The following is a 21,177-nucleotide window of genomic DNA, read 5'->3' as shown; positions in this document are numbered from 1 at the left end:
TACCGTAGTGTTTGGTTTTAACTGTATACGAGGTACAATTATGAAGCCTAGTGCTTGGGAGGATGAGGCAGGAGGATTGCTGCGAGTTTGAGGCCACCCTCGACAACATAGAGAAGTTCAGACTAGTTCAGAATACAGAATATGGCCTTCTTGAAAAAATGGGCAGAAACTGAGGAAGAAAATACTGCTATAAAATTTATGATTATGGTGAGGAAAATGTGAACTCTTTAAAAATCGAAATTGGTTTATTTTTTACTGTAAGCAACAAAATTACTCAAGGTAATTTAAGCTATGGATTTATTCGATAGAGATAGCTCACAGTCATTGCCTCATCTTCTGGAAGTTTACCCCAGATCCCTGCTATTGCAGTAGCAACAAGTTGCTGCTGCCTGCACCAGAGCTGGGAAACTGCTGTAGGTGGAGTGAGAAACCTCAGTTACGGCTGCCATCTCTAGACCGCCACCTTCTGCGGAAACACACCTGCCATGTGGCAACAGACCAAAGGCTCAGCTGAACCCTTTGAGTGGGAAGAACTTGCAGTATAGAAATAGGCTTCAAAGGCTAGGAAAATATAGTTCTGGTCTCTGCGGCCGCTCTACCTGCTAGAAAGGAGTTAGAGCAGCTTGTTAGCTCCAGCAGCGGTCCACACAGAATTTTTAGTGTTAGAGCACCAAACCGCAGCTAACTATGAAGAGTTGAAGTTACTGTGAAGAGTTGAATAATCATCTTTTCTCCGCATAAACTCGGGAAGTAACTTTCAATAGAGAAAATACAGTGTTATTCTTTTTTTTTCAATGCAGTTTATTCAGGAACCTTGAACAATCATCTGACCCTGACATTTTATTTATTTTTCCACATTTTATGTCAATATTTGTAAATTGTATATCTCTCAAATCTCTAGTTTTGTATTTGAAATTTTCCTAAAATACCTTCTTTATAGTTTTCAGCAGCATCATAGTAAAAACAGCAAAACACAGCCTAGTTGTCAGTTGGTGCATGCCTTTAATGACAACATCAGGGAGACAGAGGCGGGTATATCTTTGTTAGTTCAAGGCCAGCCTGGTCTACATACCTAGTTCCAGGCCAGCCAGCCCACAATGCAAGACTGTTTAGAAAAAACACAAAAACCAGCCAGCGTAGAGAAACTTATGTAAGAGCATTTATTCTCAGATACTACCATTGGTGGCCCAAAATTGTTTTTAGGGCTGCCGACTCAACAGTTACTAGGGACTGTCTAAGAAGACATAATGGGCCAGGCAGAGCAGCAGATATCCATGATCCCTGCATGCGGAAGTCTGCGACAAGTTCATTGTCAGCCTGGGCAACCAAGTGAGATTCTGCCTTGCCACAAACAGCCAGGCATGGTGATACATGCCTGTTAATTCCGGCATTCCAGAGGCTAAGGGATAGCAAGACCCTGTCTCACAGGTGCTTCCGTCAGTCTGTCTGCACAGTCACTGCTCCTGCCCCTCCCCTCTGCTATTATATCTTTGTCTCTCAGAACCTCTGCAAGAACCATATGTGCTCATAACTGCTGAGCCATCTTTCCAGACCTTTACTGATAATTTGTATTTTAACATTTGTTTCAAGAGTTGTGTGTGTGCATCACTCAGCATTAGACTGGACATGTTCTTAAGTGTCCTGTGCTGATTGGGATCAGATGATCAGCCACCAAGCAAGCGCCACCACACCCAGCATTTCCAGTACTTTTTGTTTTCGTGGAGAACCATGTCAGTTCTCTGGCCGGAGACCCAGATACTCTTTTCATGACAAGAAGATGCCCAGCAATCAGTGCACAAACATTCATAATACTGAGAGTTATAGATGGTTGTGAGCTGGCAGGTGGGTGATGGGCACCCAGGTCCACTGGAAGAGCCACCGGGGCCCTTAGCTACTGAGCCAGCCCTTCTCTCCAGCCCCTATTTCAGTCATTTTTAAGTGAATATTTCAGTGGCGTCCAATATCGTCCACATTGTAATGTAACCATCACTTCCAACGTCACCAGAACTTTTTCATCTTCTCAAACTGAAACTCTGAAATCATTAAGGAGTGTTTTTAACGCCTTTAATACATAATACAATTTATTTCTGAAATGCTTACTGTTACACATTCAGGTATGTTGTCTACTAGAAATATTCTTGGTGCTGGGGAGATGGCTCCTCATTAAAGAGCCTGTGCTACTCTTGCCGTTTAATTCACACTTTCAAGTGTCTCTATCACCCCTGGCCTTTGACGGTTACTGCACGTGCACGTGCTCAAACATACACACTACTCAGTCTGAGGAGCAAAAGTGGCGTATAGGGTTTTTTCCCACTCCTCTGGTGATGGACGGAACCCAGTCCTGTAGCATGCTGGAGTTAACACTCGTTTAGATAATAAACACAGACGTTTCTTTGTTTTATTCTGTTTTTGTTTTTTCCAAGACAAGGTTTCCCTCTGTAGCCTTGGCTGTCCTGAACTTGCTTTGTAGACCAGGCTGGGCTCAAACTCACAGAGATCTGCCTGCCTCTGCCTCCCCGAGTGCTGGGGTTACAGGTGTGCGTCACAGCGCCGGGCTCACTGGTGGGTTTTTAAAATCCCTGTCTGGGTCTCAAATCTGGAAAGTAGATCAGTCTGGAAGTAGATGATACGTATATTTTAAACAAACAACGAGTTAGGTAGCGTTCCGTCTGGTTTTCCACTTCGCCACCCTGCCCTTCTCATCAAATACAAACAGCGGTGAGTCACGTTGAGACCTTCCAGCCTTCACATCGCTTGAGGTTGGGACCCGAAATCTGTGCAGTTCAGCTTTGTGTCTCGGGTCCAAGTCCCGAGTCACCTTTACATTTTCAAATGCAGAGGCTTGGGTACCACTGAGGCCAGGTCTGCCGTGGAGCTGAGGTTTCGTTTCGGACAATTAGCTCGCGCTGCTGTTCCGAGGACCACCGTTTGGCAGCCACCACTTGATAAAGTGTGGAACTGTAGACATGAAGCAGCCCTCTGAGGCTCAGCCGGGTTGCTGTGCCCAGGATTTCACCAGGTTGCAGAGCAGAAGCCGCAACCAGGGGCTGGGTGAGCGCGCCTGTGCTGCCCAGGGGCGTCCAAGGGTGAGGCGGGGCACGGCCACCAGGGGGCAGCCCAGCGCCCGCCTCCGCCCGCTTCCGGCCGCGCGGCGCAGGCGTCGTGGGCCGCGAGCGGAGTTGGGGGTCGCCAGGTAGGCTCCGGGGCGTGGTGGAGCTGGCCGGGGTCCTGCGGGGCCTTCCTGAGCCCCAGCACGCCTCCCCCACGCACACCGCCACACACCAGCCCCGAAGCGGGGTGGAGCGGATGGTGGCGGGCAGTGGCCCCTGCGGCGCCGCGGAGGGGTGCTCACCGCGCCCGCCTCCTCCGGGAGCTGCGGTGCAGCGGGCGCGGCTGCTGTGGGAGCCCTGAATTCACGGCCCGGCGTGCTCCCGCTTCCTCTCCCACACCTCTCCCTCCTTCTTGTTAAAAAGCGATTTTTAGACGTTCGGTGATTTTTGACGTCTCCGCTCTCTTGCCCGCAGACACTAAACAACATCCATAATTTTTTAAGTACTTACTGGAAAGTGAGGTTTAGTCAGAATTGTATTGGTGACACCAGTACCTTCTCAAATTGTGTGAAATATTCTGCATATTGGCAGTTCATGTCGTTTTCCTTCTCTTCTTTGTCTAACCTAAGCAGTGAAGACAGCAGTTGTCCCTCTTGCACAAACAGCCCTGGTGTTTAAACAGTGCCAGAAATTTCTGCTCAGCAGGCTGCACACACTCCTTTAAGCTCTGGGTAGCCTCTTCTGTAACTGCCAGCCTGGGTGTCTGCCCCCTCCAGTGTCTGGTCGCTGAGCTTTGCAAGAACCTGAGGAAGAGTGTGGGTTGGAGGCAGCCCTTCCACACACAGGTAGATGAGGAGAGCCTTCGCCTTTCAGTCCTCTTCCTTCTCTGGGGGATGAGATTGTATCTACTCTCAGAACTGTGTTGAGTTTCATATTGTATGATACTGTGTGAACACTTGGGTTTAAGGATGATTGCTTTTTTCCTGAGGAGGTTCAAATTTAGAGGCATAAAATAACAGCCCATACGAAACAGATGTGTTCATGGATTGCCAAGTAATGAGGGTTCAACTTAGATTTGAAAACAGGAATTTTAGGGGCCAGAGAGATGGCTCATTGGTGAAGAGCATTTGTTTTTAGAGAGGACCTGGGTTCAGTTCCCTAATGGCTTACCACTGTCCATAACTGAAGTTCCAGGGGAGCCAGCACTCTATTCTGACCTCCCTGGGCTTGCAAGTGTTGCATGCAAGCCAACACTCATACACATAAAATAATCTTTAAAAAAATAATAAAGAAAAAAGAAAGAAAAGAAAATATGGATTCTAGGTTCTTGCAGAATTTTGTACCAGATGTTGGTAGTATTTGAGTGTTTTAGGTTTTGCTGCTCTAATCAGCTTTTAAAAGGGGACGGTTTGTTTGGGCTCAGTTGTGGGGATTCTTTCCATAATGGGTGACTTTTGCTCATGGCCTTTGATCATTATGCACATCATGGCAGGGGAGAGTGGTGGAGGAGGCATCTTACTTCACAGCACCCTAAAAGCAAAGAGTCACAGGCTGAGGTCCCAGCATCTCCTTCCTGGTCACACTGTTACTGACCCAAGCTTCCTTGGAGCCCACTGTGCCTCCTTAAGGTGCCACCACTATCTGGAGCGCCAACAGCTGGAAACCAAGTTTTTAATGAGTGCACCTTTGGGGGACATTTATCCAAATCATAGGAGTGTGAGAGTGTATGTGGGGCTGAAGAGTGAGTAGTGGGTTTGGATTTATAAGGAAGCGTCTCTGCGCTTCTGCAAAACTCTTGCAGAACTCTGGAAAGGGGCTGGCAATTTTGCATTCTAAAGTGTGTGTGCCTGCGTGTGTTTCACACATGTGTCATGGTGTACATTTGGAGGTCAGAGTACACCATGGCTGCTGCGCTTGGCCTTCTGCCTTGATTGAGCCAGGATCTCTGTGGCGTGCCACCGTGTGTCAGGCCAGCAGCTTCTCGGTATCCGGTTTCCAGAAGCAGAGGGATTACAGGCCCATCTGGCTCCTCTTGGGTCCTGGGGATTTGAACTTGGGTCCTCAGACTTTATCCACTGAGCCGTCTGCCCAGTCCACCTGTGTTTTCTTAGGGAACACCCTTTCCTCCCTAAAACTATGAGCTCTAGGTTCCGTGAAGCTTGCATTCACTCAGTGGCAAAGTCAGATGAGAGGAAATTTGGGGCGAAAGAGATTTGACCCTGGTAGTTCGTAACTATGGCGCTGGTGTGGTGAGACTGGATGGGATGGATGAGGGGCATTACAGGGCAGGCCCCTCAAAGAACTAAAGAATAGATGCTGTGGGCATGCGTAAACACAAGGAAGCCAGCGGTGTGGGTGCCAGAGACCACGAAGACAGAGAAGTGCAGTGTGACTAGCCAGTCATATGTGCTTACCAGGTGCCCGCTCTGCACCGGGCACCGCAGACAGAACAGGAGAGGAACATCTCAGGAGCACCCAGCCTAGAGGGGAGAGGGCCTACACGCCTCCTAAAGGATTTCCTTGAGACTGGAGGAATGCCTGGGGGGAGGGTGGAACATGGCGGGTGTGTGTGGGGGGGGGGGGGGGTCCGGAGCCTGGAGCATTATGGGTAGGCAGATTGGTTTGGAAGGGTCGCCCTCCACACCAGACAGTGACTTTCCCACATGCACACAAGGAAACACGTACACATTTTGTCTCGCACCAGGGAGGCTGTGAATGCCTATAATTCGAGCACGTGGGAGACTGAGGCGAGAGGGTGGGGTGGCTGGTCTGTCTGTACAGTGAGACTCTCTGCTGCCAAACCAGGTAACCTGAGTTCAGCCCTTGGGCTCCACGGAGTGGAAGGAGAGAATGGACTCCTACAGGCCGTTCCCGGACCTCCGCACATGCCTTGGCAGGTGCCCTCCTCCAGGACTCAAATCAATAAATACAATTTCAGAAATTAAAACAACAGCAGTGGCGGTGCTGTGCTTAAAAAGAAAAGGGAGTAAAGTATGTTTACCACTCTAGCTGGCGGCATGAACCTGGGAGAGCAAGGGGCCTAAAAATGACGAGGTCTGAAGTCTCGCGCGATGGCCAGTTTTATTCAGAGCATCAGACAATGTACACTCTGAGGGTTAAGAAGGGTCCACCTGAGGAAAGTGTTCAATCACAAGGACAAGCTTCAAGTGGCGAAAAGAAGATTTTTTTTTTCATAGAGGCAAATGAATAGCAACAGCTGAATTAAAGTTACTCCTGTTCGCTAAAAGCAGATTGTGTTCCTGATCGGTAGGTCTGAAGAGAGCACCTAGGAAACTGCTTTTCTTCCGAGTCCCCAGGTCCACAGTCGTGAGGCCAGTAACAGCAGCAGGTGAGGAGAGCACCAGCGGGGTTTCAGGGGTATGTGTAACCTTTCATTTCTTTCACAAAGATCAGGCTTGGGGGTATACAACATAGCTCAGTGGAGGGTTGCAGGCTGTGCCAGACCCCGGGTTGGATCCCCAGTGCAAATGCCCCTCCCCCGCAAAAATATTTTTAATATATATATAATTTTTTTAAAAATTGAAATATATTCAGGACAAGTGAGGATTAACAAAAACTGAATTAGTTGGTCATAATTTTATTTATAATTTTCTCTTGAGGTATTTCATTAAAGAAGGAAGATCCTGTCCACTGTGTGGAGAATGGACTGGAACACAGAGGACCACACAGGAATTAGCTGTGGAAGGCCAGGTAAGAGGTGCTGGTGGCCTACGCCATGGCTGAGTGAGGAGAGGGCAGCCGTCAATGGGCCTGAGAGAGTCAGACGATGCAGTAGGTAGGGCCTGGCTGCCTGTGAGGTCCAGCGAGGGAGGAATTGAGTCACCCCGAGTTGTGACGTGAATGATGAGTAGCTTCTGCCCCCATGACGGAGCACTGGGGATGGAGGGAGAGATCTGGGTGAGCAGTGGACAGCCCAGACACTGGGCAGTGGGAGGCTGTGGAACAGATTTAGGGATTGTAAGCATCTAGACGGCTACCAGACCCAAGATGACCCTGGTCTGCAACACCTTGAGGAATATTATCATCTCATGCCAGGTTTGGCCAGCTACAACTCACTGCCTGTTTTTTGTTTTTTGTTTTTTGTTTTATTTTTTATAGCGCCAAGCTAAGCAAGTATTTCGGCAGTGAGCTCTATCCCAGCCACTTTTCTTAGTAAATGTTGTGTATTAGTAAATATTTTGAGATTGTGTAAAAACCATATGACGTTCAGAGTCTTGTGTCCATAAATAAGTGTTATTAGAATTCGGCCGCACAGGTTTGCTTTTGGACTCCGTTGAGACTCTATGACAGGCAGGGATGACTCATGCCATCCCGCCCTCTTTCTGCCCCTTATCCTTGATGCTTGACTTTGACACTGACTCCCAAGCCTAACCATTTGCCATTTGACACTTTGTAGAATGAAGACAGTTACGACCCTGTGACCTAAGGTCTAAATTGAGACACACCTGGTCCCTTTAGAGATTATGAAAGATGAACTGGAAAGATGGCTCAGTGGTTAAAGTGCTTGTCATGAAAGCCTGTTGACCCCCAGAACCACCTAAAGACAGAAGAGAGAGGCAACTCCACAAAGTTGACCTCTGACCTCTACACGCACACTGTGGCCTGCCTCACCCATACCCACAAGTTGTACACAGTATAATAATAATAAACAAAGTTTTTTTAAAAATAATATTGTAACAAGATAACATTGTAAACAAGAAATGGCAGCAGCCTGAGTGGAAACAGTTGTCACAGCTTCTGTTAAGTCTCTGAAGATGACCTGAGGGAGAGGCGGGAAGATGAGGATGAGTCCCTGAGGAAAGAGGAACAAGCCACCTGGATCTGAGTACTGCTGGGGCCTGCTGGGCGGGGGGGAGCAAGACTGTGAGGTGAAGGGGCAAGATGGCCTCCAGGTAGCTTCCCCGAGAGAAACCACGGTGATTGCAGAGTCAGGGTGCCCTGCGCGCACATCCTGGTGGCAGCAGGGATGAGAACCAGCATTTTACTCTGTGGTCTGAGCAAAGCTACTGAGCTCTCAGTTCTCACTTTTCCTCAGAAGTATCTGTTTGCTGTGCCGACACCTCAGCTGTGTCTTCGAGGGCGTAGAAACAGGAAAGGAGATTCGTTATTTACTGACATGAACTCTGTGAAAGGAATAGATCTGGGGGAGAAGACTTGAAGTTGAGTTTGGGAGGTTTTGTTTGATTGTTTTGGGGTGTTTTGTTGTGGTAGTGGTGGTTGGTTGGTTGGTTGGTTGGTTTTTCAAGACAGGGTTTCTCTGTGTATCCCTGGCTGTCCTGAGCTTGCTTTGTGGACCAGGCTGGCCTCAAACTCACAGAGATCCACCAGCCTCTGCCTGCCCAAGTGCTGAGATTACAGGTGTGTGCTACAGCATCCAGTGGCATTCTTATTCTCTTAAATTGAGATATAATTGTGTTTTTATTGGGGGGGGTGTCATGGGAGACGGCTGAGACAGGGTTTGTCTGCATAGCCCTGGCTGTCCCGGGCTGTAGATCAGGCTGGCCTTAAACTCAGAGCTCCATAGGCCTCTGCCTCCTGAGTGCTGAGATTAAAGTGTGTGCCACCACCCGCCCGGCCTTTGACATTTTTTGTCTGTGGGTATTTTGCCTGCATGTGTGTCTGTGCACAGTGTGAATGCAGTTTCTCTGGAGGCCAGAAGACACCATCCGACCTCCTGGCACTGGAGCTATCGAGGTTGTGAGCTGTCATGTGGGACCAAGATCCACACTGATGGACCCAGGCGTGTGGATGGAGACCCAGCCGGCAGAAAGAAGAAACTGCTGAAGGTAACCTTTCGTCACTTTTGACTCTGGATCCCCATGCCTTCCAGTGTGACAGTCAGCTTGGAGCATCTCTGTCCAACACTTTGAGGGACAAGCATCCTTTGCTTAAGGATCCATCCCAGGCCTATCCCCACCCAGGCTCCTCTGCCATGGCCCCTCCATCATGGCCTGGCCCTGTTCTGGATTCTTTGGTCCCTACTGCCCGTGTCTCCCGAAAAACCTTGTCACCGTTTTTCTCGCCCACAAATTTGTCAACTCTTATCCCAGATTGTTGCCCAGGCCTCCTGGCTAGTCTGTGCACCTCACAGACTGTCCCATCCTCAAGCCACCTTGTCCTCCTGCTGAGGAGCCACCTCTCCTTCCTTCCTGGTCTGTCTCTCAGAGCTGGGATGCTCAGCTAGCATCACTGAGGCTCAATCCCCTGAGCCACCAAAAGAGAAAACCTAAATGTTTTGTAGGTGCTGTGTTGGGGTTCAGGCCCAGGGTCTTACATATGCCGGAAGCTCCCTGAGCTGTATCACCAGCTTGTTCAGGGGCTCTTGGGTGTCTTCCAGGGAGCACCCCAACTGCTCAGCTAGCTTCGGGAAGCCCTTGTCTGTTTGCTACAGTAACTATGCCTCTTTGTCCATCTTCTATCCCAGTCACACAAATACGTATTTTGCTTGTGTCTTTCTAAACATTCAGGCTATCAACTTAGTGTAAGCTACTGTGGGAGAAAAGACCAGACCCTGTCTGCATGAAGTCACATTTTAGCTCGTAGTGAAGAGTAAGGTTTCTTAGAGCAGCTCACATTGCGGTTCATATAAGCCTCCAAGTGACACAGACACCGGCAGAGCCCAGGAGCGGGTGTGACCACCTTCAGCCCACTCGGGGCATCAGGACACCTCCGTGGAAATGGAAACAGACCGTGGTGTGACTCCTTGTCTCACGCTCTGTTGTAGGGACTGACATGGGACAGCAACGCGGGAGCAGGACCGGCCTCACCCACAGAGAAGTGTCCCGGGTCGTTGGGCTGCTGTTCGCCATGGCCCTTATGAACGTGGTCCTTTACCTCTGCCTGGATCAGTTTTTCATCTCCCCTGGGCGACCCGCCAAGGACTCTGGGCGCTGTCCTCGGGGTTACTTCAGGATGGGGCGGATGAAAAATTGTTCCCGCTGGTTGTCCTGTGAGGAGCTGAGGACAGAAGTGAGGCAGCTGAAGCGCATTGGGGAGGGAGCCGTGAAGAGAGTAAGTGTTCTTTTCATATCTGGGAGTCTCAGGCAAGAAGATGGCTTGGGGTAGGACTTTGAGGACAACCTGGGCAGCATAGCAAAACAGTGACTTAAAACTAAACAAAAGAAAAGAGCCATGGAGGGCCTGTGTGTGTGCCCTGGGGCCCAGCAGTCTCTCAGATCCTGAACTCTGGTAGAGTTAAACCATCTGGAGGAAGGGAGACGGGTGTGAAGAGATGCTGTAGTATGAGAGACTGGAAACAGTATTTTTATGCGAGGGGCTCGGGGTGTAGCTCACTAAGAAAGTGCTTGCTTGGAGGCCGTTCTCAGCAGTGTAGGGAGTTCAAAGCCAACCTGAGCTGAATGAGATCTTGTATAAAAATACGTATTTTCAGAAGCACAGTTGATTATGTAGTCATCAGGCATAGGTGGGGGTGCCAGTTAGAACCAGGAGGAAAGTCCTTGGGTAATAAGTGTGCCAACTAGCCGTATGGTGTGCAGTTTTCATTCACGTAGTTACGGAAGGAAATACAAGCATGGTAGGCCTTGATAGGCAGGCAGTAGAGTTAAGGAGAGGTCTGAGCTTTCAGCACTTCCCGGCAGCCCTCGGGGGTCCATTCCTGCGCTGAGACAAATGTTTCTTCAGACGCTCACCCTTTGTCTTAGCTTACGGTCTTGCTTTTATGCGTGTTAAGGCAGGAGGCGCCCTCGTCCTGTGAGGTCTGTAATTCCTCCCTGCACACGCGTCATCCTGACTTGTGTACAGACAGGCATGGAGAAGCTCCATGCTCTCGATTGCCCAGGCCTCTGCAGCTGCCACTCTTTGTTTCTGTCACTGTCGTCCCTTCCCAGCGTCACATCAACATGGCAGGAAACGGCTCTTACTCATGTCAGCAGCTACCTGCACGCTGAACGCTGTCTTCTTCTTCTTTGGTCCTTTCAGCTACCTTGGATTCAGTTGCTTCTTGCCCTTGGAGTCTGGTTTTCCGGTTTTCTTCATCTCCTTCGGCCCTCATTCCTGTTTGCATTCCTTTGCTGACTCCTCATCCCTCGTCCCTCCCATAGACGACTGCTTCACAACCAGCAGCAGTGTGGAGGGAGACAGCAATGTGTGCAGATGTTTGTGGCTGTCACTGCTGGAGAGAGGAGCTGTTACTGGCATTTGGTGGGTGGAGGCAGCAGAGGCCGCCGGACACTTTGCACCACACAGGGCAGCCCTGTCCCTCAGTGGACATCTGTGGGCAGAACGGAGACATGCTGAAGCAGAGGAAACATCTCTGTGTCTCTAGATGCGATGTAATCGAGTACCTAGACCTAATCTCGCTACCACTTTTACATATTTAACAAACTCCCAAGCGTTCCTCCCTCGCCTCTGGCTTCGGGTCCTAGATCCATACCATCAACTGTTTATTTGATGTCTCTAATTGGCGTTCTCTGAACATGTCGGTATGTCCTGTTGGATCTCTCTCTATCTCTCTCTTTGTTTTTTTCAAGACAGGATTTCTCTGTGTAACCTTGGTTGTCATGGACTCGCTTTGTAGACCAGGCTGGCCTTGAACTCACAGAGATCTGCTTCTGCCTCCCAAGTGCTGGGATTAAAGACGTGTGCCCCACTGCCCCCAGGCTGTGTGGAACTCTTGTATGTTTTCCTTTTAAGTAGATTTTTCACTAGCTAGTCTAGGCTGTCTTCAATTTCATCCTCCTCCTGCCTCACTTCTTGGGTTTGGGGATTACAAGTATGTGTCACCACCACTGACTTGGCGTCGAATGACTGTGAGGCCTGCCATCCCCTTCCTAGTGTGCAGCATTGCTTCCAACCCAGCCCCTTGAGCCGTACACCTGAGGGTCATCTCGAATCCCCTTCCTGCTCTGTCAGCCAAGAGCAGGCGGTGCTCTGTTACCCTGTGGTAGGTGACAGCTCTCAGGTTCTGTGTGGCCCCCGGAAGAGTCTGTGATCTCCCTTTCTTCCCCATCCTGGTCAGCTGCTCAGCCAGCTGCGTGTTGCGCGTTTGTCTTTGCAGCCCTGGGGTGGCAGGGTCTGGTCTGTTTCTGGTCCATTTCCGTGTCCTCTGTACCACACCTGCCTCCTAGGAGGCATCTGATCTCAGCTTGCCTTGGTGAAAGTCCTGACATGATGTTCTCTGCGGTCCTATTTTGTCCTGTTTCAGGTCTTTCTGTCTGAGTGGAAGGAACACAAAGTTGCCCTCTCGCGGCTGACCAGGCTGGAGATGAAGGAAGACTTCCTCCACGGACTGCAGATGCTGAAGTCTCTGCAGAGTGAGCACGTGATCACGCTGGTGGGTTACTGTGAGGAAGACAGCACCATCCTTACCGAATACCACCCCTTTGGTTCCTTGAGCAACCTGGAAGAAACGCTAAACCTTTCAAAGTACCGGGACATGAACACCTGGCAGCAGAGGCTGCAGCTGGCTGTGGAGTACGTCAGCATCCTTAACTACCTGCACCACAGCCCCCTGGGCACGAGGGTCATGTGTGACTCTAACGACCTACCCAAAACGTTGTCCCAGTACCTGCTGACAAGCGACTTCAGCATCGTGGCAAACGACCTGGACGCGCTGCCCCCGGTGGACCGGGACTCCGGGGTCCTCGTGAAGTGTGGCCACAGGGAGCTCCACGGGGATTTTGTGGCTCCAGAGCAGCTGTGGCCCTATGGAGAGGACACGCCCTTCCAGGATGATCTCATGCCCTCCTATGATGAGAAGATTGACATCTGGAAGATCCCGGATGTCTCTAGTTTCCTTCTGGGGCACGTGGAAGGGAGCGATATGGTCCGATTCCATTTGTTCGATATACACAAGGCGTGTAAGAGCCAGATCCCTGCAGAAAGACCCACAGCTCAGGGTGTCCTGGACACTTACCAAAAGGTTTTACATTCACTCAGAGACACCGTGATGTCTCAGACAAAAGAAATGCTGTAAAAATAAGCCATGGAGGCCGGCGGTGGTGGTGCATGTCCTTAATCCCAGCACTTGGGAGGCAGAGGCAGGAGAATCTCTGTGAGTTCGAGGCCAGCCTGGTCTACAGAGCGATGCAGAGTTCCAGGACAGCCAGAGCGATACAGAGAAATCCTGTCTCAAAAAACCAAAAAATAAGCCATGGAGCGATGGGCTTTATGGAGAAATGGCATCCCAGACAGTCTACTCTTGATGAGCTTCACGCTTTGTTGACTTTGGCTGTTCGGCCATGAAGGCCCATCTCTACATCCGCCTGCACATTTTGAGTGCTCTGCTCTCCCAGCAACCTGGATAGAAGTTGTGGAGCCAGAAAACCTTGCTCCACTGTGCTGCCTAGAGAAGATGCAGAGAATTGGTGCATATATACAGTGTTTAAAGGGAATAATGAAACAGTAATCTTGCAGCCATAGGGCCTACCCAGGTAACAGGTATTATAGACTGGTGGGAGATGGAAATCTTTAGATGTCCATTTGTGGAAAACAAAAACAAACAAACAAACAAACAAACAAAATCCCAGTTCTTCAGGGAGCATCTCCTAATTCAGAAAGTCCTGTTGGAAGATCCCTGATAGGGAACTTGCCTGGTTACATGCAAAGCTGTAAATCTGACCCAAAGCATGCGCATTTGACACACTCATGCTCAAAGACCATTCTGGGTGTCCAGAGTATCCCCTCCCACCCCACCCCTTTTTTAATTTTTTTATTTATTATTATTATTATTTTTTTTTTTTTTGGTCCAGTGAGGTCCTGGTCAGTGTTGGAGATGATTTTCCATGTAGCTTCCATGTTGTCCCCTCTCTTTGAGCCAGGTGCCCTATGACAGCATGCTCTGGAGATTGTGAATGGCTAGGAATGTTTGAAAGAGTGAGTTGAGCGACCTTTCTTCCCTGTCTTGGATGGTGCTTTGAAATTCCTGCTGACCTGGAATCTGTGTGAATGTTTTGTATCCAGTGTCCCTCTTCACTAGAAGTGCTAAGGCTCCCCTGGGCTTGGATGACTGAACACTTAAAATAAAACTGTGGAGCCGGAAATGATGGTGCCCACCTGTAATTCCAGAGACAGACAGGAGGAACCAGGAATTCTGGGCTATCCTGGGCTATATACCATGATCCTCGCTCCCCCATCCCAATTAAAAAGGAAAAAAAAAAGGTCTCTGTGGTGCTGGCATCCCTATTTGGGAGATGTGAGAGATCTGGTGAGTATTAATGGTCACTCACAGGTGCTTCCTGTCTCCCCTGAACCTGAGCAAGCAACAGAGCCACCTGCAGTTACAGATGGGGCTCACCTCAGGGCCTCCAGCTTCAGAGGTCTAGAGTGAAGTCCAGGAATTTACAACTGGTTCCCTGTGCTGCTGCTGCTGCTCCTCCTGCTGCTGCTTCTCTTCTGAGGGCCACAGTTTGAGGCACATTGCCTCCTGGAGGAGATACAACAGGCAGAAGAAATAGGCACCATTGGTTCTGTGTTGTCCTCTGCAGCCATGGCTGACTAGGGGGTGATCTTGCTCAGAGTGTCTGAGCTGTCTCTTGGGGCGCACAGGTTTCTCCATTCACTTTGGGTATACAAAAGCTCCACCAAAACCCACTGGCTTAAGGATATTATTAACAAGTGTTGACCAGGGTGTGGAGTGATTGGAGCCCCGACTGTGTTGCAGGGGCATGTTAGGGAAACAGTCTGACAGTTTTTCAGAAAGTTTAAACAGAGTTATCACGTGTCCCAGCAGTTCTTCCAAGGATATACCCAGTAGCATCAAAAAGATGTTCACATTATCCATTAACATTGATGGCACAACTATTCATAACGGACAAAAGGTGAAAAAAAACCAAATGTTGGTCAATAACAGAGATGTGTATATCCATAAGATGGGATTATTCAAGCTTAAAGAATGACATCCCAGTGAATGCTGCAGTTACTGAGCCTTGAAAACGTTCTGCGTGGAAGAAGCCTCTCATAGAAGCCGGTATGTCACATCCTTGTATCTGGAAGATCCAGGCCTAAAACCATTGAAACAGGGCTGGTAGCAGGGCGCAGCTGAAGACGAACTGATGAAGTGTGCTAAGACTACACGGTGGGAGAGGGTTACACAACCCCAGTACTCGGCACTGAGTTGTACTCAAAGGGAAAACCTTTAAAGGCTGACCACAAGGCTGCGTGTTTCTGGTCCTTTAACTCGAGGGCAATCCCAATGGGATGGAATGATCCGAAGTACTAAGTCCTGAGAGGCCACTGAGTACAAATGAGAATAAAACACTAAATCTTAATTCTTTGTCCTGCTTCATGGACACTGTGTTCACTTAGAGTCCTCACTTCATATTAACAAGAAGCTGTCGCTTGACAAAAATTTGGGAAAAAAATAAACAGAAACATCAGAAGAGAAGTGAAACGTGACTAATAACATTGCCATAACAACTGGAATGCGTGGTCTGCTCTGCCTTCGCATGCCTCTGCAAATGGGTTTTCAGTGCTCCAAAAGTCTTGACATGGTGTTTTAAAGTCCCAAAAAGATTAAAAAAAAAATTATTTTACAGTTATTTCATATACAGAAGGGAGAAGGCAAACTGGAATTACAGGTGGTTGTGAGCCAAACCGAACCTGAATCCCAAGAACAGTAAGCACCCTTAGAGTCTAGCCTCATGAGTTCACTTTCTGTTACTCGTTTATTAACTAATGTATGGGAGTGTTTTGCCTGCGTCAGTGTCTGTGTACCACTTGTGTGCAGTACTGTGGAGGCAAGAGGAAAGTGTTGGGTCCCCTGGAACTGGGGTCATAGACAGTTGTGAGCTGCCATGTGGGTCCTGGGTTTCAAACCTGTGTCCTCTGGAAAAGCAGACAGTGCTCTTGACCACTGAGAGCACTCTCTCTGGCCCCATGAGTGATGTTCTTAAGCGCTCCATAGAGCCGTGTGGGGTCCGTGTGATCTACCACAATGACTTGGAAACTTGGTGTCTACGGCAGCTCTTCCGAGTCCCTCTGCTGGAGAGCTCCACAGGCACTTCACGTCAGCTCCCATCTTTTCTGGGTTGATGTCTGAAACAAGCCTCAGCCCCTTAAGACCATCATTGCTGTCTTTAGTTACTGTTTTGATTTGTTTTTGAGGCAGGGCTTCTCAGGGTAACCTTGACTGTCCTAGACTTGCTTTGTAGACCAGGCTGGACTAGAACTCCCAGAGATCCTCCTGCCTCTGCCTCCCAGAGTGCTGTGATTACAGGCGTGCACTGCTGGACCCGGCCTTCACTGATGTCTTGATGAAGGTGATGCCCAGGGCTTTCTTGGGTACCCAACCAGTGATTGCTTCAAAGATCTTGTGAAGGAACTGGTGGGACTGATGGAACCAGCAGGTCTGCCCCTCCCCCCCCTGCGCCCAGTCTTTCTGTGATTTGGCACCACAACTATATCTCCTGGTTACCTGTGTCCCAGGAGATACACGTTTTCATGGTCATTGTTATGACATCTGTCACTATCCTTCTATGCTGTTTCCCTCAAAAAAAAAAAACCACATTTTTTTCATTGACACATAATTTATTATATCCATCATTATGTCTGAAACATTAAAAATAAGGACCGTAGAGACATATTCTGAAAGAGAACATTCCAGTGTTTTATTAAGCTCTGTAAAACCTTGCACTTAGCCTTTGCTTTTCATATGCCCAATTAAGGCACAAGAGGTTCAGGTTGGAGGCTAGATTACATTTATTTCATCGAATTTCCATGTAAAACCATTAAGCGTATATGTTTTCTTTATTCCTCTACTAACAGAGTTTTAGGACCTTTTAAAAATATATAGTGTGACTTTATTTTTTTAATGCAGATTGCAAGAATAGAAAAAAATTACAAAAGTGGGAAGCTAGAGTAATTTTTATTTCCATACAATAAGGCAAAACTGAGTTTGGGATGGTTAACTAGGAATGACCCCCATAGACTCATAGACTTGACTGCTTGGCCCATAGGACGTGGTACTATTAGGAGGTCTGGCCTTGTTGGAGGCAGTGTGTCACTGTGCAGGCGGGCTTTGAGTCTCCTGTGCTCAAGCTATGCCCAGTGTGACACACCGTCTCTCCCTGCTGCCTGTGGATCAAGATACGGAACTCTGCTCCTTCTGCAGCACCATATCTGCCTGTGTGCCGCCATGTTTCCCACCACGATGGAAATGGAAGCCTCTGAACTGGGAGCCAGCCCCAATGAAATGTTTTCTTTCTAAGAATCCTGGTGTCTCTTCCCAGCAGTAGAACACTGAGGACGACAGGCACAGGAGAGAAGCTCCGCAATGGCTGCTGTCACTCACCTCTCCTCTCAGCACTGGGCTGCCTCAGGGAGCAGCAGGGGCCAGCCACACAGTGCTAAGTGTCAGCCCCTGTGTTAATGCCGCAGTCCTCAGGGGGAAGCACCTTGATCCTACAAGCAGCCCCCCCACCCCCGCAGTGGTCAATGGGAGAGCTCTCTCCCAGCTTGGGGTCTGGAAACCTGAATGCGTTCCTGGACTTGCCTGGATTTTTTTATCCTTTTAAAACCAGCTCTCCATTCTGTCTTGTCTCTCCATCCTTTCTTTCCTTGGTCACTCTTGAGGCAGCTACAGCTCAGATCTCCACTGCATTTTGCATTTTGTTTGGTTTTAGTTATTATTATTATTTTTTTTTTTTTTTATCCACTCAAGGGAAGGCTTTTTGTGCCTGGAGCTGTAACACCAGAGGTAGCAGTACAGCGGACACAGCTCACTCATCAGTGAGCTGGAGCAGCCTGGGGTTGGGGCCAATCAAATCTGAGCCTCTTTAGTACCAGCCACAGATAATGAGGTTTGAATTTTGGATCAACCACAATCTCCCTTCCTCTCCTAGCTAATGTCCCCAAGGAGTCATTGTGAATGTGTCCAAGAAGCCTACCCACCTTGCAAAGCATATGTCAGATGCTGCCTTAGCATCTTGTTTTTCTATCATGGTGAAAGAATCAGACTAACTTTGTAACCTATGTTTCTTTTAATTGCCTTATCACTTATATTTTCAAGTTTTAGGCCCATGTTAATTAAAGCCTCTTAGTGCTTCTCCAGAGAGCCGAGGAATGTAAAAGTTCCTGACATCAGCCATCTGTGAGGGCAGAGACACAGAAGAGAACAAGCAGAGATCCCTACTAAATGAAGAGTAAATCACTGATTGGTACCTGTGAAATGGGCTTTGTTTGAAAACCGGACCAAATGACCCCAATCCTTCGCCTGCATAGCTCCTGACCTTTGATCCAAAGCCTGTAACCCCTACTCCTCAGAATAGACACGGGATGAGTTAATCACTCTCCCACCTTTAACTGTAGCTATATCTCATATGGCAAGAAATTCCAAACTGACTTGGAGATCAGGTATTTACGGCAGGACTGACCAGACCTAAGGGTGACCAGAACTAACCAATTATTTTAAAAGTTAAACACCTCATCCAATCCTGAATCGCCATGATAGCAACCCCAGGAGATTCCCACCTTTTGCCTTTTAAAAACCTAAGGTCTTTGTCTCCCTTGTCTCCCGGTGCCACTCCTTGCTGACCAGCATGGGTGACCCCATTGTGCAATGGTCAAAATAAACTAACCTCTTGGGATTTTGCATCGATGGATGAATAGTTTCCTGAGTTCTCTTCATCCCTTTTTATATTTAGGCTCTCGCTGGGTCTAACAATGGCACTGATCACACTGCTTTTGTATTGGAACATCAAGTAGTTCAAGTAAAGAATGTAAAAATAACGCAGGGTGTACCCATATGCCTCTTTGCTACCAAACCTAAGGAACAACCCTGCCAGTTGAAGTCCACCATGACACTGGCTTAACATTCTACTCTCCCCTTAGCTCTCCTCCTCCCTCGGGGAGTCCTATAGAAGAGTTGAGGGAATGACTGAGGGAGCTGGAGCAGTCAAGGGCTCCACAAGAACTCCTACAAAGTCAACTAACGGGGGCCTATGGGGGCTCCTCAGAGACTGAACCACCAGCCAAAGAGCATGCATGGACAAGACCTAGGACCCCTACACATATGTAGCAACTGTGAAGCTTGGTCTTCACATAGGTTATCTCTGACTCTAATGCCTGCCTTTGGATCCCATTCCCCTAAAGGGGCTGCCTTGTCTGGCCTCAGTGAGAGGATGCGGGCCTAGTCCTGCAGCATCTTAATGTTCCAGGGCAGGCTGGTCCCCGTGAGGGACCTCCCCTTTCTCTGAGGAGAAGGAGAGGGAAGAATGGGAAAAGGGGTGTGCAAGGGAGGCCTTCAATCAGGATGTAAAATGAATAAATTAGTGGGGGAAAATGTGATTTTTTTTTCTATCAAAAACTATTAAACGTTTAGAAGCAAAGTATTTTTTTTTTAATCCCATCTACCTGGTAAGACTTTTATGCAAAACGTAGTAAAACCCTTTAAAACCTTTGTTTACACAAAGGTCCCTTGCTGTTTTAGGAATTTCATGGCCTGGAGCAGTGACCTTTTTTCCTTGGTACAGTGACCCCTTTCCCCTTCCTCCTTCCTTACATGTGGGCCAAGTCTGTTCAGACTAGCTAATTGGATAAGATTGTGAAGTCCAGCCACTACCCAAATTACAATAAACACCGAGTTTACTTCCTGTCTCCATGGGTTTGATTTTGTTTGATTTTCAGAGCATGTCCTTTTGATCAAGAGTAAATTTGCCTTGTCCAGACACTTCGGTTGCAGTGTGGTCTCTTTCTTTGTGATCCAGAACATATTTCTAACACACATTGTGGGGGTATCCATTAGAGAAGACTATAGAACGTGGGTTTAAGCCAACAGAAAGTCTTTATTATCCGGCCACTGAGCCTTTAAGCACAAAACCATGTCCTGGGTTGCCATGCTTCAGTTAACAAGAGCAATTAGCCAGAAGCGGAACTACAGAAGCCAAAAAGCAGGGTTAGTATGTTTAGAGACACTCCCAGAACTCTGGACTGTGATGGATCAGGCCTTTGTTTCCGTTTTGGCAGGTAGCACCCGCTATATAGGGCCTAAATGGAACCTTCATTATGGTGTCAGATGTGCTAAGGTCAGGGGACCTATTGCAAAGGAATATCAAGAAACATGTTCACTGTTGTATTCAGCGAACTTAGAACCTGAAAGTTTTCAGTACAGGGCGCTCCCTCCCCCCAAAACACATGAAATCTTGGGATCCATCCTACGGTTTATAATTCTGACAACTGTTTCATTTAGCAACACAAGGATGCGATTCTTTTAATGAGGTTGCTTGTATGTTTCTCTGCATAACTGAATTTGTAAATGAGTCCACCTAAGGAAGTAAATACGTGCGATTACAAAGCTAAGTGCAGCCTGTCTCCCTTCATCGTCGTCTGTAACTCCCACCCGTGGATATGGGAAGATCTGATCCTTTCCACTGCTGCATGGTATGATTTTGTTTGTCCCATTGATGGCCAGATTGCCCAGGCGAGTTTGCAGTTACAGACAATGTTTGTTTGGTTGGTTGGTTGGTTTCTGAGTTTTTCCAGACAGGGTTTCTCTGTGGAGCCATGGCTGTCCTGGACTCGCTTTGTAGACCAGGCTGGGCTCAAACTCACAGAGACCCGTCTGCCTCTGCCTCTCCGAGCACTGGGATTCCAGGCGTGGGCCACCGCCCCCACGCCTGACACAATTACAATTGTATTACAAATATTGCGCCTGTCCTGTCACAGACATGATGATTTCCCTGGGAATACAGACAGCAGTGCGGAGCTGCTCATCCCGGGGCACCTTGAATTTCCACAGACTGGCAGCACCGAGTCCAAGGCCAGAAACAGGGAGCTTTTAAGGGGTGTATTTTAGAGCTTGTGCATGTTCAGGGAAAAGCCCTGCAGTCTTGTTTATCACCAACGACTCTCCCAGAAGGTGGCCAGAGGCCTGAAACACCCACGCACTTTAAAGGCTAGGATGCAAGAATTCAGACCGTGCAAGAGTGGAGAGGGTGAGTGACGGGGGGAGCAAAGGTCACTCTTCTGCATTTTTCTCCCCGCGGGACTGGAACACCGAGCAAAGAGCAGAACACAGCCAGGCGGCCCTCTGCGACGCTAGGAATGGCATTGGCGGGACACAAGCTTTCCCCCGGCTGGGCGGGGCTAGGAAGCGGCCCCGCCCCCCGAGGCCCCGCCCTCCCCTGCGGGACAGCGGCGTCGACGCCACGGG

The 21,177-nt window shown here is 48.7% G+C and overlaps 1 protein-coding gene across 2 annotated transcripts; it reads left to right on the top strand.

Moving 5' to 3' along the window:
- Positions 1-3,131: 3,131 nt before the first annotated feature.
- On the top strand, positions 3,132-19,622 carry Pomk (protein O-mannose kinase). Of its 2 annotated transcripts, none has more exons than XM_021664154.2 (6): positions 3,132-3,193; positions 6,322-6,399; positions 6,671-6,761; positions 8,701-8,857; positions 9,796-10,082; positions 12,235-19,622. In XM_021664154.2, exons 5-6 carry the CDS (start codon positions 9,804-9,806, stop codon positions 13,003-13,005), a joined length of 1,050 nt encoding a protein of 349 aa, XP_021519829.1. In that variant the 5' UTR covers positions 3,132-3,193; positions 6,322-6,399; positions 6,671-6,761; positions 8,701-8,857; positions 9,796-9,803; the 3' UTR covers positions 13,006-19,622. The 2 variants fall into 2 exon arrangements, with proteins under 2 accessions (XP_021519829.1, XP_060237535.1); XM_060381552.1 differs by having other exon boundaries at positions 6,322-6,428.
- Positions 19,623-21,177: the final 1,555 nt, after the last annotated feature.

This window comes from Meriones unguiculatus, chromosome 4 (genome assembly GCF_030254825.1).
Source record: "Meriones unguiculatus strain TT.TT164.6M chromosome 4, Bangor_MerUng_6.1, whole genome shotgun sequence".
Classification (NCBI taxonomy): Eukaryota; Metazoa; Chordata; class Mammalia; order Rodentia; family Muridae; genus Meriones; species Meriones unguiculatus.
This window is presented reverse-complemented; position numbering and strand designations above follow the sequence as displayed.